This window comes from Electrona antarctica (assembly GCF_951216825.1).
Source record: "Electrona antarctica genome assembly, chromosome: 8".
Classification (NCBI taxonomy): Eukaryota; Metazoa; Chordata; class Actinopteri; order Myctophiformes; family Myctophidae; genus Electrona; species Electrona antarctica.
The window spans coordinates 31,505,098-31,523,224 of record NC_136789.1 but is presented as its reverse complement, the minus strand read 5'-3'; the positions used below and the strand labels follow the sequence as shown (position 1 = coordinate 31,523,224).

The 18,127-nt window shown below is 41.2% G+C and overlaps 1 protein-coding gene across 1 annotated transcript in view; it reads left to right on the top strand.

Annotated features, from left to right (window-relative positions):
• LOC306928707 (toll-like receptor 13) overlaps positions 1-17,682 on the top strand; it is a gene marked incomplete at both ends in the record, with an annotated part of 33,001 nt that extends 15,319 nt beyond the window's left edge. The window contains 2 exons of the mRNA XM_079508977.1: positions 16,396-16,513; positions 17,469-17,682. Coding sequence (XP_079365103.1) covers positions 16,396-16,513; positions 17,469-17,682 — 332 coding nt within the window. The remainder of the gene's footprint in view (positions 1-16,395; positions 16,514-17,468) is intronic.
• Between the last annotated feature and the right edge of the window lie 445 nt (positions 17,683-18,127).

Below are 18,127 nucleotides of genomic sequence, written 5' to 3'. Positions count from 1 at the left end.
CATTCCTAAGCCAATACAATGCTGCTGCTCTGACAAAACTCTAGTCTCAAGTCTAATCACTAATCAGCACAACTGATGATATTTCTAATGTGATTAATCCGTTCTCAAATCTTCTATTAACGGCTAGGTGTGCCGTCATGCTCATTTCAGCACGTCTGGAGAGCCTATTTCAACCAATTGCGTGGTCAGAATAACTACCTGTAGTAATATAAATATTTCATTCCACTTTTGTCTTTTTTCTCCTTTTTAGGGAGACTGCTCTGTGTACCACCAGAGGGGGCTCAAGTACCACCAGTGGTACTAGTACCAGTCGTTGGGAACCTCTGGAGAGACTATTCTTTTATCTGACATTACATTACTGTAAGTAAAAAGCAGGCACAACTTGTTCAAGTTGGATGACTTTGTGACCTTTATATGTTAGCCTTTGGTTGAGCCGAGTTTAAAGGGCCGTAACAATGCTAGAAACTGATTTGTTTAGTGGGAAACGTGTATAAAGAACTTGATCCTGATCAAATCAGGTTCTTTACTCATGAATTGATAGATTATTTGATGTTGTTGATGATGTTTGAAACAAAGACTGATTTGGACACCTGGCCTTTCAGTTTAGGTTTTTTGTATCCTGAAAGGATTCCCTTGCATGGATGGTTCTGGTACCGGATGGTACCCAGACCTGGCAAGCCGACCCGGAACTCTGAACCCCCCCCCATCCACCCCGCCTTCACCCACAAATGTGGTAATCTGGTTCTCCAAATTGGAGAAAGAGACTGCTTTCCATGAACTGAACTGGGACTTTTCAAGTCAACAACTTAAAGTGGGCCCCATTTGTTTGTTTTTCATGAATGTTCAAAGCTGTTTATTGTCTCCACCAGGCCGAAGGCATGGGGAGAGAGTATGTTTTGCACTCCGTCCGTGTGTCCGTCCTTCCGTCCTTCCTTCCTTCCGTCCTTCCGTCCGTCTGTGAACAGCTAATCTCCGGCACCGTTAACCCGGGCGATGCCAAACTTTGCACACACACTCCCTGGATGCCAACGATGAACCTCTGCCCCACATTTTCCAGAACGGCCTGTTATAGCGCCACCATGAGGCAGCTTTTCACATTTTGTACCTAAAACTGCACCGATCTGCGTGAAATGTTGCATGCACACTCCCTAGAGGCCAAGGACAAACCTTTTACCTGCATTTTCCGCATCTGCCTTTTATAGCGCCACCAGGAGGCCGACTTTTGTAAAACACATTTTTTGATATTACTCCTCCAGATTCTGTCCAAAAATCTCACAAATCGTTACACAGTATCTCTATGGTCATGTGCTCAAGTCGGATCTGTCTGATATTTCATATTCCATCCTAATTGGCTATAATTGGCTTTCACAGTTTGCAAGATTGCCCCGTTTTGAACAATAGCCTCAAATCATGAACGCAGCATGCAATTTACGTGAAATCTTTCACACATTTTCTTACTAGGCTGAGGAATATATCCCACCCTTTTCACATTGGCCTGTTATAGCGCCACCAACAGGTTGATTTTTGCAAAACACATTTTTGGAACAAAATGCCTCAAATCGGTACACATGATCTCTGTAGTCATGTGATCAAGACGAGTCTGTTGGATTTCTCAGATTGTACACTGATTGGCTAAGATTGCCTTCCAAAGTTTTCAGGAGTGGCCCGTTTTGTACAAAATGCTGCACATGTCCTGCTCATCCAGAATTCTATCCTCAGAGATGCTATGAGTGATCTGGCTCTGCATTTCCTCAACAAAATGAAGGAAAAAAAATCCTCCTAAACATTTTGCCAAACATCACACACACTCCTATCCTCCTGGTGGAGACCTGTGCCCGGAAGGGCACTTTTTCTAGTTTTCTCTGAAGTTTAATAATAATTTTTCAGTTAACCTTTAATCCCTGTTTCAGACTCATTTCATTGGTTTTCACTCATTGAGCTCCTCATCCGAATCTGGTATATTTTCTGGTTTATACGCAGTCAATTCATAAATCTTTATACCCACCTTATCATTAGTTATCGTTGCGCAACTTGCTACAAAAACACTGAATGATTTTGCTTGTTAGCTCGGTAGAGCTCTTGCCTTTGCAACACAAAGTCATGAGTTCAAATCTGGGCACCGCCAACTCTGTGTATGAGTCTTCAAGAACCCTTACCTGCCTCCCACTATAAAAAAACGACCCTGTCACAATTCCATGGTCTTTTTCTCATGTTTAGTCTTCCATGTTTCTTGTGCATATTATTCTTATTGCCTTCCTGCTTGGTCCTGCCTTATCGCTGCTTGCAGCGATTCGTTTCTAGTTATTGTTGATTTTACATATTTTTTTTTCTTTTCTGCTGTTATATTAACTATCAACAGGGGTAGCAGTGGCTCAGGGGTAGAGTGACCGGATGGGAACCGCAAGGCTGCCAGTTCGAACCCTGTGGGCTCCCCCAGAGTTAGTGTCGAAGTGTCCTTGAGCAAGACTCTGAACCCCTAATTGCTCCCGATGTGCAGGTCGGTGCCTTGCATGGTTTCCTCCGACATCGGTCTATATGTATGTGTGTGTGTGAATGTGTGAATGCAATGCACAATCTATGTAAAGCGCCTTGGATAAAGGTGCTATATATATATATATATAAATGCACCATTTACCATTTTATCAATGAAAATCTCCAGATTGAGCTTGTAGATCTTTGAAAAACCGTGAAAATGTGGTGCAAATCATTGAATATATATTCTTTCAGAGCGAACATTTTTTTCTTTTTCTTTTTAAATGTTTTTTTGTGGCTTTCGCCTTTATTTTATTTTTATTTTTTTATGGAGGGATAGACAGTAGGCTGACAGGAAATGGGGAGAGAGATGGGGAGGTAGACATGCAGTAAGGGCACACTGCCAGACTCAGGCTACCGGCCAAGGTGCCTGGACCGCTGAGCCACGGCCCAGGCCCAGAGAGAACATTTTTAACTCAAATCTTTGCTTCTGGGGGGTCCCCCGATGGGGATCGGCGGCCAATTACAATTACGTGCGTGCGTGCGTGCGTGCGTGTGCGCATGTGTTTGTGCGTGAGTGGGTGCATGGGTGTGTGTGTCGTGGACGGGCCAGATCCGTGTCCCTATACTTCACTGAGTTGGCCTCCCCTCTGACAGACTATACCATGAGGCCTCCCCTCTGACAGACTATACCATGAGGCCTCCCCTCTGACAGACTATACCATGAGGCCTCCCCTCTGACAGACTATACCATGAGGCCTCCCCTCTGACAGACTATACCATGAGGCCTCCCCTCTGACAGACTATACCATGAGGCCTCCCCTCTGACAGACTATACCATGAGGCTCCCCTCTGACAGACTATACCATGAGGCCTCCCCTCTGACAGACTATACCATGAGGCCTCCCCTCTGACAGACTATACCATGAGGCTCCCCTCTGACAGACTATACCATGAGGCCTCCCCTCTGACAGACTATACCATGAGGCCTCCCCTCTGACAGACTATACCATGAGGCCTCCCCTCTGACAGACTATACCATGAGGCTCCTGATAGATAAATTCTGACATGTTGTTTACACGTCATGTCAAGTTGGCCACTCCATCATATTCTGTTGCTCAACACAGATAGAACTTTGGGCCCAGACCGTGTTCCATATAGGTCATATTTTGTCATCTCCCATATCATCATTTTACTCTTAGCCTACTGCCTGTTTACTCCGGGTTGTTCTTCTTATCATCATAAATGTCATGTCATCCATGTTTATGGCCAAAATATGTTTTCATCTGTCCCATTTAATATCTTGTTGACTCCTTATTCGGTCTCCATACTGTCTGTCCCCAGTCAAGTTAAGTCGCATACTGAGAGGTCTATTTTGATTTGACACTACATGTATTTGGCCTTGGTGCCCAGTGAGAAAGTAGATAGCCGGCCATTTCTCTGTTGAAGAGTTCACAGACGGCAGGGAAAGAATGTTATCAACAGGTTGCCTGGCAACGCCAGCCTCTGTGCTTTCCCGGTCTATGGTCATCAATGACGGAACCAAGGAAGATGTCACGATACCAGTCTCATCATCCATGTGCTGGTCCAATGAGTGCTCGACAACCAGCACCACCGTGGGATATTGCGGAAATGAACTATCTATTCAGCCAATGAACATTTTATCAACAACTGACGTCAGATGCACTATTAATGCCAGTAACATACTGTGAAGAGGAGTTCAGTTCAGGTTCGGGTTCAGTTCGGATCCATATTGGAACAATTGAATACTCTAAATTATAGTGATGTATTGTACTATTATTATTATTATCTGAACCATGTAGCACATTTTCTATGTAAATTGACTTTATTACCTACTAAAAAGTACAGTTAAAACCTTAAACTTCCTCTCAGAACTTTATTTCGTCTGTCTCCAATTCGTTTTTTAAGGTATCCTTCTATTTTGTATAGTAGAGTGACTGTCATTCAAGATTTAAAGGGCTACTCACTCATTTTTAAGGTAAATACAGCACGGTATTTGGTCTCCCTGCTGGGTTATTGAAGATATATATATTTACAGTCCTTTCTAATTAGCATTACAGAATAGATATAATTTATTTTTATCCATTAATACGATCCTTGGGGCCGGAATTTTATTTCCATCAATTGGTCGATCGAGCCGGATTCAGAACCCTGCAAGTGTTAATCACTAGACAGGGGGACAGAAAAAAGAATCAGTTTTTTTCCCAAATTTACAGTTTTTTTCCCCCATTTTTTGTTTTTTACCCATCATAATTCTTTTTTTAAGACATTTTTGTGTTGCCTCGTTTGAAGAGCTGCTCTCCATCTTGACTCCTTCAACGTGAACAACAATATAAGGTAGGAATCGATTTACAGAGAAAATGTGCTGCATATAGTACTCTACATCATTGAAATTATTTACGTCTTTAGTAAATAAAAGCGGACTCATATGTGACGGAGCTATCATGGCCACGTCAGATATGACGTCTGTTCCCTCTCCCCGTCCACACACCTTTTTCCCTTTTTGTTTTATTTTCTTATTATTCTTATTTTTTATTTTAGCGCTGTGGCATAGCGTAGCTTTTGCTTTTTACTAGATAGTTTTATGATTATTATGATTCATTTATCTCGTTCCCCTCCTCAGCTGAGGCGATTTTTTCCCTGTCCGACTGTTTTAATTTACGCTTTTCTTATCTACATTTGTTTTGTGTCTCCCATTACACTCCCGTTAGCGTGCGCTTACTTTGTAATGCATGTCAGTGCAGTCTCAGTGTGCGTGTGTGCGTGCGTGTCTCTCCCTCCCTGTCCATCCATGCCCTCCTGAATGTGATGTGCGTGTGTGTGCGTGCGTGTCCCCCTCCCAGTCTGTGCTGTGGGAACGCCATCTTGTTTTATAACTTCAGAAGTGTATTAGGAATAGTTCTTTTTACAGTTTTTACTGCATTTACATTTTTTTTATCATTGCCTTAAGATTACATCTGGATATTTTTCATAATATTACATGTAACATTAGGTACAAATTTCAGTGTATCCTATTTTGTGTCTGTATGCCTGAAAGAGCAGCCCTGTCTGTCTATCTGCGTAATATCTCTCATGTGAAATGCACAGTGTGAGAACAGTCTCTTTCTCTCTGTCCTCCCTCTATATGTGAAATACATGGTGTGAGTGACATATGTCTCTGACATATGTCTGTCTCTCTCTATTCTCCCTCCATATGTGAAATGCACAGTGAGAACGGTCTGTCTCTGTCTGTCCTCCCTCCAGGTGAGATTTACGGGGATAACGCTGGGTCTGTCTCTTTCTCTCTCTCCCTGTCTCAGTGTGTGTGAATCCATGCCCTGCTGTAGGTGATGTGTGTGCAATGTGTGTATGTACGTGCTTGTCCATAAGCGTCAGGGTGGGTTAATTATAGGAGATATATCGCAGAATGCCCTGAACACTTAAACTAAATTATTATGTGCCAGGAAGGGTCCAAAGTCGAAATTGCTGATATCCTGGTACTAGACTCTAAATTGTTTGTTGTTTTAAAATCCAAGATAGAACTTATTCTCCCTATTTATAATTTTGTATTTTTTTTTTTAATTACTACTCTTATGTTGTCCAATTTAATTTCTCCCCCTGCTAACGAATGGTCACAGTAGGTTGTCTATCATATATCCAACTTTGTTTCAGGACATGTACAGGTCCCATATCTATAGTTTCGCTATACCTCTCCTAATTTCATGCTGTGTGTGGCAGAGCTTTGTGCTACAGTTAGCTGCTGGAGTACACTGCTTGGGCCACCTTTTCTTACCATTATATTTTCTGCTCTTCTAGGCCGGAACAGTAGAGGATTAACAGGGTACTTATTTTATCTTAACCGTGACCCTCAACAGTATTTAACTCTTAGTTATTCTCCCTTTAGAATTATTTTCCCCTTAAAGAAACATTTCACCATTTTCCAAAGTGAACAGATCACACTGTTCTTTCCATTCATTTTTTAAGTATATTCTCCTCTCTTTTTAACTACAGGAGGGAGATTATGTAGCCCATTTTCATTTCTTTCATTTGAACACTTTCATACCGGCATTTATTTTATAATTTTCTCTCCATTTCATATTTTCCGGCTATAGGCAACTAATGCCTATTTTGCCATTTATGGGTACGATGTCTCTGACATACCAGTTAGCACTGGGGGAATGAGTGTTGAGGGTAGCCATCTCTTCACTCCCGTATACTTTGCTGATTCGTGAACTACGAGACAATTTGACTGTCTATTTTTGGCCATTAAGTGCTAGGAGCCATGAAGTGCTATCTGCTAGTTTATCGAGAGGCTTAACCTGTCACGTGTTTTTGTGTAGGGTTGTCTGATTTTCTTCCTCTGCGAGGAACACCTTTTTATGACTTTTGTGAAAGTCAATTTATAACCGGTGCAAATATTTGTTTAAATTTATCATTTATTAGTCATGTTTTTGCCCATATGATTTAACCTGTCTCACCCATGTGTTATAGTTTTCCTTTATGGAATTCTGCCTGCCAAACTACACAGTAAACCCTCAAGTATTGTATTATTATTTTATTTTTTAAACACCCAGTTACATTGTTATTATACATTCTCACCTGATATTTTTCCCTGTATAATTCTGATATTTTGTTTTCTTTATGGTTCACCCACAGGATTTCTTGGCCACTATCACTGGTGTGGACGTGAAGGGCTGGGTTTCAGAGGATCGAGGTGAGTGATATGCTGGTCATAGTGCACTCTCTTGTTCTCTCTGAACCTCAGCCTTGAGTACTGTATTTCCCAGTGATAGTGAGTACTGGAAACCCAGCCTCAGTTCATTATTCATTTTGATTATTGGTTATGTTTTCTACCTCACCATGCCTTTAAGGTTAATTTTATTTCACCATGCCTCTAATGGTTATTTTATTTTTATTTTTTATTACCCTGATTCAATCATTATTTTTATTTTTGCACCAACCACACTCATACTCGTACAGTTGTTTTTTTGTTTCCCCCCACCCCCTCCCCCCTTCACCCATTGTCCTTCCATTTCTTATTTTCTTCATTTGTTTTTATGTTTTGAGAACACTTGCTTCTTTGTTATATAAACAGCTATCTAATCACCATCCCTCCCAGTTTTGGGTGCATTCCAATCGGGAACGCAGCCTTCCCAACTTAAGGTTAAATTTAGTCCATTCATGACACTCAAGGTTAATTTTATACCGTTTTTGACGCTCTCAGTTTTAGGGTGTTTTCCCATTTTTTTACCATGGACATCCACCGTCTCGATCACTTAATGTAATTTGTTATTACTGTTATTGATTTGATATTAATATTGGGCCTTGGCCAAAGTATTTTTCTCTCCTTTCTCTCCTCTGATATTCATATCGCAGGTAGTCAAAGAAGTCAGAACCAAACATCTGCTGTGGCATTCCATTGCCATTATCCCATAGTTAAGTTACCATTCTGAATTCAATAATTCTTCCACATATGTCCCAGTTCATATCTCCAAAACATGTTTTAATTTTTTTCCCTTGGCTTTCTTTCTCTGTTCATCCATTCTCCAGGAACTGGTGTGCCTCCCCATTAGGACCGACGAGGACTCAGGAAGTATTGAATTAAAGGGAATGAGGAATATACCATCTCATGTGAGTTTTGTCTAAATTATTTTGAGGATACATGGACATAGATCCTATGGACTTGTATCCAGGCCTGTTGGCCATGAGAACCCACCTTTGTGGGTGATAATGTTAGTAAGGTTTCCACAGGACCCTAGACTAAATTGTTTGACTTTTCACTAACTTCGCCTGTCATAATGATAGCCTCTCTTAAGTTTACTGTCGTTTGCTGTTTGAGAGCCCTGAAATGTGACCCACTGATGTGATCTGAAGGAATGTGATTAGTGCACCTGGCTGACGAAGCCCCCATGTCGATGCAGGTCCTGTGGTCCATTTGACCTTTGGCTCCAAATTTTAGGTTGTTTCGGTCATTAATTTCATAAAGACCCATTTTTGGGTGGAACATGACATGGTATTTTTCTGTTTACCTTAGGTTCAATGCCCCTTACCTCAATGTAGATATTTAGATATATAGATATTTTACCATCCCAATTTGTTCAACACCCAATCCCATTTGTAGCTGTAATCTCATACATCTTTCTCCCCGCTTCTATCTTTCCTATTTTCTTAATCATTCTCATTTTTCAGATCCACCATTCAATCAATAATCAGTTCTATTGTTGTGGTATAGGGAAAGTCATTTGAGGTTTTCTACATTACAACACCTTGTTCAATTATTAGGTACATTTATATAATTATTTTGTTGCTAGTTGCTTAGCTTATGCTTCTATTATTATTTTTTTATTAAAAAAAAAATAGGTTTTAATTGTTTTATTTTTTTTCCACATTCGGACATCCTAAATTCCATAAATTATAATTTACCTTTTCCCAGGTTTATTTTGTTGCCACCTTGACATTATTTGTAAACTAAGGGCGGAGTTGATAGATAAATTCTGACATGTTGTTTACACGTCATGTCAAGTTGGCCACTCCATCATATTCTGTTGCTCAACACAGATAGAACTTTGGGCCCAGACCGTGTTCCATATAGGTCATATTTTGTCATCTCCCATATCATCATTTTACTCTTAGCCTACTGCCTGTTTACTCCGGGTTGTTCTTCTTATCATCATAAATGTCATGTCATCCATGTTTATGGCCAAAATATGTTTTCATCTGTCCCATTTAATATCTTGTTGACTCCTTATTCGGTCTCCATACTGTCTGTCCCCAGTCAAGTTAAGTCGCATACTGAGAGGTCTATTTTGATTTGACACTACATGTATTTGGCCTTGGTGCCCAGTGAGAAAGTAGATAGCCGGCCATTTCTCTGTTGAAGAGTTCACAGACGGCAGGGAAAGAATGTTATCAACAGGTTGCCTGGCAACGCCAGCCTCTGTGCTTTCCCGGTCTATGGTCATCAATGACGGAACCAAGGAAGATGTCACGATACCAGTCTCATCATCCATGTGCTGGTCCAATGAGTGCTCGACAACCAGCACCACCGTGGGATATTGCGGAAATGAACTATCTATTCAGCCAATGAACATTTTATCAACAACTGACGTCAGATGCACTATTAATGCCAGTAACATACTGTGAAGAGGAGTTCAGTTCAGGTTCGGGTTCAGTTCGGATCCATATTGGAACAATTGAATACTCTAAATTATAGTGATGTATTGTACTATTATTATTATTATCTGAACCATGTAGCACATTTTCTATGTAAATTGACTTTATTACCTACTAAAAAGTACAGTTAAAACCTTAAACTTCCTCTCAGAACTTTATTTCGTCTGTCTCCAATTCGTTTTTAAGGTATCCTTCTATTTTTTATAGTAGAGTGACTGTCATTCAAGATTTAAAGGGCTACTCACTCATTTTTAAGGTAAATACAGCACGGTATTTGGTCTCCCTGCTGGGTTATTGAAGATATATATATTTACAGTCCTTTCTAATTAGCATTACAGAATAGATATAATTTATTTTTATCCATTAATACGATCCTTGGGGTCGCCGGAATTTTATTTCCATCAGCTCCCCTCTGACAGACTATACCATGAGGCCTCCCCTCTGACAGACTATACCATGAGGCCTCCCCTCTGACAGACTATACCATGAGGCCTCCCCTCTGACAGACTATATGAGGCTTCCCCTTTTTAATATTGCCTAAGCATTAACTAAACACAAATAACAAACTAAAAGAGTCTTCATATTAAAATAATTAACATTAACTTCACATTAGTTCCCAAACTGTCTCTCATTGTGGTTGGATATTAACCTTATTTGACTTGTCAGTTAATTGTCTCCACCAGGCCGAAGGCATGGGGAGAGAGTATGTTTTGCACTCCGTCCGTGTGTGTGTCCGTCCGTCCGTGTGTCCTTCCGTCCGTCCGTTACCAGCTAATCTCCGGCACCGTTAACCCGGTCGATGCCAAACTTTGCGCACACACACTCCCTGGATGCCAACGATGAACCTCTGCCCCGCATTTTCCAGAACGGCCTGTTATAGCGCCACCATGAGGCAGCTTTTCACATTGTTTACCTAAAACTGCACCGATCTGAGGCCTCCCCTCTGACAGACTATACCATGAGGCCTCCCCTCTGACAGACTATACCATGAGGCCTCCCCTCTGACAGACTATACCATGAGGCCTCCCCTCTGACAGACTATACCATGAGGCCTCCCCTCTGACAGACTATACCATGAGGCCTCCCCTCTGACAGACTATACCATGAGGCCTCCCCTCTGACGGACTATACCATGAGGCCTCCCCTCTGACAGACTATACCATGAGGCCTCCCCTCTGACAGACTATACCATGAGGCCTCCCCTCTGACAGACTATACCATGAGGCCTCCCCTCTGACAGACTATATGAGGCTTCCCCTTTTTAATATTGCCTAAGCATTAACTAAACACAAATAACAAACAAAGTCTTCATATTAAAATAATTAACATTAACTTCACATTAGTTCCCAAACTCTGTCTGTCATTGTGGTTGGATATTAACCTTATTTGACTTGTCAGTTAATTACACTCTCTTTGCAAGGCTCACACCTTGTTTGTATTTTGTTTTTTTTAGCTGGGAAGTTCTTCTTTTCAGCTAGACATCCTTATTCTTGTTAATAATCACCCGCTTGACACCGTTACACTTCCCAGATTGTTTTGTTTTTTTGTTTATATGTTTTCACTTTGGTCAATGGTAGACTTCACCTCTCTAGCCCTGTGCTGATCACAGTTAACACATAATAACTCCTCAGTTCATACTGTGCATGTGTCCTGCGAGGTGTGTAACACACTGGAGGAAGGGTGATTGTCGCTGAGTTCAGGGTAAGCGTCAATATTTTAATTATTTTGGTACAGGACGATCTCGGCAGTGCAAATCATCCTGAGAAGCATATGTGACTGTTCTATATTATATCTTGGTGGTTTGTTGAAGCACTGTAAAAGAGATGAGCGGAGCATTGAGCTCACTGAAACGTATACCATAGAGCATTGATTCCCAACCTTAGTTGTTATACTGAAGTACCACCTAAGACAATATTTGGCTCTCCATGTACCACCATAATAAATAACATATACTTTCCCTTTTTGTTCCATTCCTAAGCCAATACAATGCTGCTGCTCTGACAAAACTCTAGTCTCAAGTCTAATCACTAATCAGCACAACTGATGATATTTCTAATGTGATTAATCCGTTCTCAAATCTTCTATTAACGGCTAGGTGTGCCGTCATGCTCATTTCAGCACGTCTGGAGAGCCTATTTCAACCAATTGCGTGGTCAGAATAACTACCTGTAGTAATATAAATATTTCATTCCACTTTTGTCTTTTTTCTCCTTTTTAGGGAGACTGCTCTGTGTACCACCAGAGGGGAATCAAGTACCACCAGTGGTACTAGTACCAGTGTTTGGGAACCTCTGGAGAGACTATTCTTTTATCTGACATTACATTACTGTAAGTAAAAAGCAGGCACAACTTGTTCAAGTTGGATTCATGATGCAAAGTAATGACTACTACACTGTGTGCCGCAAATAAACTGACATGTCAGTGTGCAGCTTCCCTCCCTCACTTAAAATGCCTATAAATCTGGGTGGTCAATATAAAAAATGATATGCACTTGGTAACTTTCTATTGCCATGGTGTTGGCTAGTGGCCTGTTTGCATCGCTCCTGGCAGCCATCGTGGACGTCAGCATGGTGTTGGCTAGTGGCCTGTTTGCATCGCTCCTGGCAGCCATCGTGGACGTCAGCTTGAAAATGATGCCTTAATTTCCAGAAGTTATTTTTTCCTTTTTTTCTCCCACAAATTTTCTCCCACAATTTTCCAATTTTTTTTTCACCCAGTGTCAATTATCAAATGAAATCATGGTCAGTACACTCCCTCTGCCAAACTGGGGAGAGCAACGGACTGACCTCATGTTCTCTTCTATGCATGAGGAGTCCAAGCTGCTTCTTTTCACCTGATATGGGGGAGTTTCCCCTGTTGGACGTAGCGCCTTAGAAGGAACATGTTAATCCAACCAGTTCCTTTCCCCTCCATCAGGCGGGGGGAGGGGCGGGGGTCAGTATAGAAACCAGGATTACTGCATGTTTTTTGCGAGGGTACCTACACAGGGAGAACATGTGAGGGTACCTACCCTAGGGGACACCAACAGGGACACGGGGAGAACGTGCAAACTCCACACAGAAAGGCCCTTTTGCCAACCCCACCCAGGGTATGGGCACTGATGACGCGGAGGAGAGAACACGCCCCCAGCGGGAATCAAACCCAGGACATTCTAGCTGTGTGGCGACAGCGCTACCGACTGCGCCACCGTGTCCATTTGTTCCTACATTTATAATGTTATTTTGCATAGCTAATAGTAACAGAGTCCATTGATTTCCAAAAATCTCTTCTATCAATGATTTGGGGTTTCAACCATGTACTGACCAGAAGGGGGTGAGCCCAACTCCTTTGCGATGTTTTTTGAAAACCTTATGCCCATACCTCTAACACCATGTCAAAATTGAAAAGCCTGCACACCAATGCACAATCTTGATGATGTTGTACGAATTCCCTCCCAGCAACCAGCATAATCCCCAAAAGGACCTGGCCGTTCACCCTGAAGGACAGCCATGATGCCACAGAGAGGAATCTGGCATCCTTTCCCTTTCTTATTCCTGCTGTTTACGCTTTATCTCACTGCTATACTGGCTTACGTCCTGAAAGACTGCACTATTCTTTACTCTGAAAATGTCACCGCTGGTGTTTCAGTAGAGTGTGAACGCCGTCAACTCGGTAGCATACCAGACAACATTCCCAGAGAAGTTATGGCATTATCACTCATTCAAAACAACATTCTAATGATAAACAGGACGGATTTGATGAATCTGATGAATCTCAGAGAATTGTCACTGGGTTTTAATTCAATAACTCATGTTGATGACGGGGCTTTTAGTCGGTTGGGGGAACTTAAAAAGTTATATATGAACAATAACCAACTAACAACACTGACAGACAATATGTTTCAGGGACTGTCTAACCTCTTGCTATTGGGCTTGGATTGGAACAATATCCGATTCATCAGCCCTGCTGCCTTCCAGTCACTCCCCAGTTTACAGGAACTATATCTGAATTTCAACTATATACATCAAATGACAGATATCATCACCATCTTACAAGTACCACGATTGCATGTGCTGGAAATCACAATTGAGGAATTAGTGTGTTTTCAGTCAAAAGATCTGCCATTAAACATGTCCTCTGAGCTCAGGGAATTGAGAATGAATTCATATTCCATAAAAAAGTTTAGCATCACAACAGCTGTATTTCCAAATCTGAAGACAATTGATCTGAGACAATGTTGTAACCGATCAGGATGGGAGTGGGACATACCAGACAAGTATTTTCTCAGGAATATAACGCATGTGTATTTTACTTTTCAAACTTCTTATAACGTCTCCAGAATGTCTCTACAGAACCTTGATTCACTAGAGTACCTACAGCTGTCTTGTATGGAGGAGTGGCTAAACAGAGGTCTATTAAATATTGCCTGCAAAATACCCACACTGAGGACACTTGACCTACACAATAACCAGGCGGCCGACTTAAGTGAACTGACAACTTGTACTCAGCTAACCAACCTTGATCTATCATCTAATATGCTGACTGGACTGTCAAAGGATTCAATCAAACAAATGGAACAACTGAGTCACCTGAAACTCGACCTCAACGAGCTTACTAAAGTGCCAGACGATGTTAAGGATCTCTCCATGCTTCAAATCTTAAACCTGGAACACAATAATATAAATAATTTACTCTGCTCAGACTTCTTAAATTTAACCAGACTCACACACCTTCATCTAGATTTCAACCAAATCACTGAAATGAAACAGTGTGTTTTTCAACAACTCAGTGAGTTAAAGGTTCTAACTATGACTAACAATTACATTAAAGTGCTTGGCACTACATTCTGGACTGGTTCACAGAAACTAGAATTATTGGATTTAAATGAGAATGACATTGTAGAATTAGTTCAAGGGGATTTTAAAAGTCTTGCATCTCTGAAGCACTTAGATGTGTATTCAGACGGAGTGATGGAGAACTATGGTTGGTTGTTCAAATTCGCTTTTGAAGGACTGGTTGGGCTTAAGTACCTTACATTACGAAATTTCAGGTTGGAGGCAGTGGATGTGGATTGGCAAGGAAACGTTTTTGAAGGAATGGATGAACTTGAAACCCTTACTCTAATTTCTCTGCTGAGTTGTCGTGACTTACCGTTATTGAAGAGCCTGAAAAGCCTTACAATACAATGCAAGGATCAATTATTTACTCAAAACATATCGTACATCACATTTAAAAACACACCAAACTTACACGTTCTCGATCTCTCCCACAATGAACTGAAGTCCCTAGATTTCCTGGAACAATCCAACCTGACTCGAGTATCTTTACTGGACCTGAGCCAGAACGAGTTGACGGTGATCAATATCTCGGTGTTCAGTTTTCTTCCTGCTCTCAGGTATCTTAAGATGAGTGGCAATCCTTTCGCTTGTGAATGCTCTAATTCCGACTTTCAGCAGTGGACTCAGACTAGACTAGACTGCCTATGTTTAAAGTTACCTTTGACCAGCCAGTGCACCAACTGCTTCGTTGCTTGTCATGAAAATCCACTTTAAAATGGTGTAATTGCTTGTTTTAGTGTTGAAAAATGTTCCAAAGTGCCGACCACAACAACAGACCAGACGGGGCAGCCGCACGCTGCTATAGGCAGATTTCCCATTGTAAACAATGGGGACTCAATTTCCCATAACCCTTTGCACGCTGGAGCGACGGACCTTTTTGCGATGACGTCATCAAAACCTGTCTCATATCCCATTCTGTCCGGTGGATTGCCCGTATGACTTAAAACTGATTAAAGACGTGGATTAAACAATGAAAACATAACTCGAGCAACTCGCGAATCGCAGGGAAAGTGTTCTACAATGAATTAACTCGAGCAACTCGTGAATAGAAGTCAAAGTGTTAACAGGGCATATTGTGTTTCAAGGACCACTTCACCACTTTTCAACTTATCTTCATATAATTGGTCCTCACTAATGTTCATGATAAAATATCACCATTGTTGTCTACTCTCTTAGTCTCATGGGAGGGCTGTGGGCATTTCATAAACCCGTCCACCAGTGACATGATTGTTAGGCAAATTAAAAAAATGAAACAAAGATTTATTTTTTTACAAAATATTTAGATTTTTATTATCGTGAGAAGGTTGGCTTCCATTGCAACTTTTCAGGAATAGAAAGCCTGCAGTTTCTATTAGCTTTGATTCCCCAAAGATGATGTCACTGGTGGACAGGTTTCTGAAATGCCCACAGCCCTCCCATGAGACTAAGAGAGTAGACAAAAAATGTGGCATTTTATCATGAATATTATAGTGAGGACCAATTATATGAAGGTAGGTTGAAAAGTAGTCCTTTAATGGCATTATCATGGCAGTATTTAACTCATTTTGGGCGGGAACCCCTTTTGGTGTTTTAAAGCATTATGTTATGCTTTAGCTATTGAAAAATAGCAGATCTACAAGCTCATAGTGAGTGCCGCGCTATGAACTTGTAAGTCTGCTATTTTTGAAATTTCATGAAAATGCCTGAAATCTTTGAATATATTCTTTCAGAGCGAGTTTTTAACTCAAATCTTTGCTACTGGGATGGTCCCTGGAACAACATATTTTCAGATGTTGGTCGGCGGCCAATGTCAGACATAGTTTCTGAGATAGAAACATGTTTTTTTTCAGAAAACTCAGGATTTAGAAGACATTTTTTAAATCAGGCTAAAATGGGCTAATGTCTATATGCATAGTAGTTTTGACTCGGGTTTGACTGTTTGTCATATCTCCAGGTAAAGCCATCATAGAGAACATCACAGAGGCCATCTATGGCAGCAGAAAGACCATCTGTGTCATCAGTCGTCGTTACCTGGAGAGTGAATGGTGCTCTAGAGAGATCCAGATGGCCAGGTGGGCTCCCAGTTACCTAGACATTTCACTGCAACATCATGCAACTGTACATGTTCTCTGAACGCCACATTTACTCACTTGGAAGTGGCAGGAGAATCTGTGCATTCTTATTTATGCAATGTGTGCTTAAACATTTTGTGAAATAATCGGTCCTATAGATGTACAAATTTCACATTTTCATATTTTTTGATTTATCAAAAGCACTTTTCATCAAATGCTGTAGCCCTATTAATCCTTTCAGCGCCATTGCCGTTGATTAATGGCAATTGAAGCCTATTTTTTGATACTACGCTTACCGCCATTGCTGTTGATTAATGGCAATTGCGCTTTTATAGTGCATTCGATCGATCGAGCCATAATGCTACTTATGTTAGCCGGTTAGCTAGCTATATGTTGTTGTCACAGCACTGAATCGTCCATCTTAGATCGTCTGCACCATAAGAATCCATTATATCCGTTTCTTTCAATCGCCTGTATCTCCTATTCCTTGTCCCAGATGGCATTTTTGGTCAAAACAGTGTTTCTTTGATGGCACAGAGCCGGCGATGTGGAGCCCTCCAGTGCCCCGGTATAGACCCATTTTGTGAACAACAGTTGAACAGTTCAACTTACTAGGATAATACTACTTCCGATAGTCTAGAAATGTGGCTTTTCAAAATAAGAGCTCGACTGGGAAAAATGCTGGAATTAGATCCTAATTTTGCTGCTTTTCATTCCCCATCTCTCTCTCCCAAAATAAAATAAAATAAAATAAAATAAAATAAAATGTTTAAATAATAATAACCTTTTTCACTGTACATAAATGTTTACTTACAGTAGATGCAGCTTCACTTACTGCATGTGTTTACTTATTGTAAGCAGTGCCGTATGTCTTACCGTGAATGAGTCTTCACATAACGCAAGTAATGTTTGATTTAGCCTACTATAAAGCTGCTCTCCTGTCCTGTGTGTGCAGCTACCGTCTGTTTGATGAGAAGAAGGACGTGTTGATCCTGGTGTTCCTGGAGGACATTCCAGCCCAGCGGTTGTCTCCCTACTTTCGCATGAGGAGGCTGGTGAAGAGACACACCTACCTGAGCTGGTCCCAGGCTGCACAGAACCCTGGACTGTTCTGGCAGAACCTGCGCAGAGCTCTGAACACACCTGACACCGACCTGTGTTTTAATTAATTATTGACGTAATTTATATACGCTGTAACAAATTATTATAGCCTATAGTTTGTGGTAACTAACTAAAAGTGGGCAACTAACTGATGATTGCATTTGTTTTCAATCCCTAAAACATACATTCTAGCTAGTGCGATGACATTTTAAAGCTGGGACACACCTTTTTGGGTGTCTGTATTATTAATGTTGATTTTATTATGTTTTCTTTTCTGCTGTTAGTTCAACAGGGGTGGCAGTGGATCAGGGGTAGAGTGACCGGATGTTCCCAGTTCGAACCCGGGCTCCCCCAGAGTTAGTGTCGAAGTGTCCTTGAGCAAGACTCTGAACCCCTAATTGCTCCCGATGTGCAGGTTGGTGCCTTGCATGGTTTCCCCCCGGCATTGGTGTATATGAATGTGTGTGTGAACATGGGTGAATGTGCATTACAATCTATGTAAAGCGCCTTGGA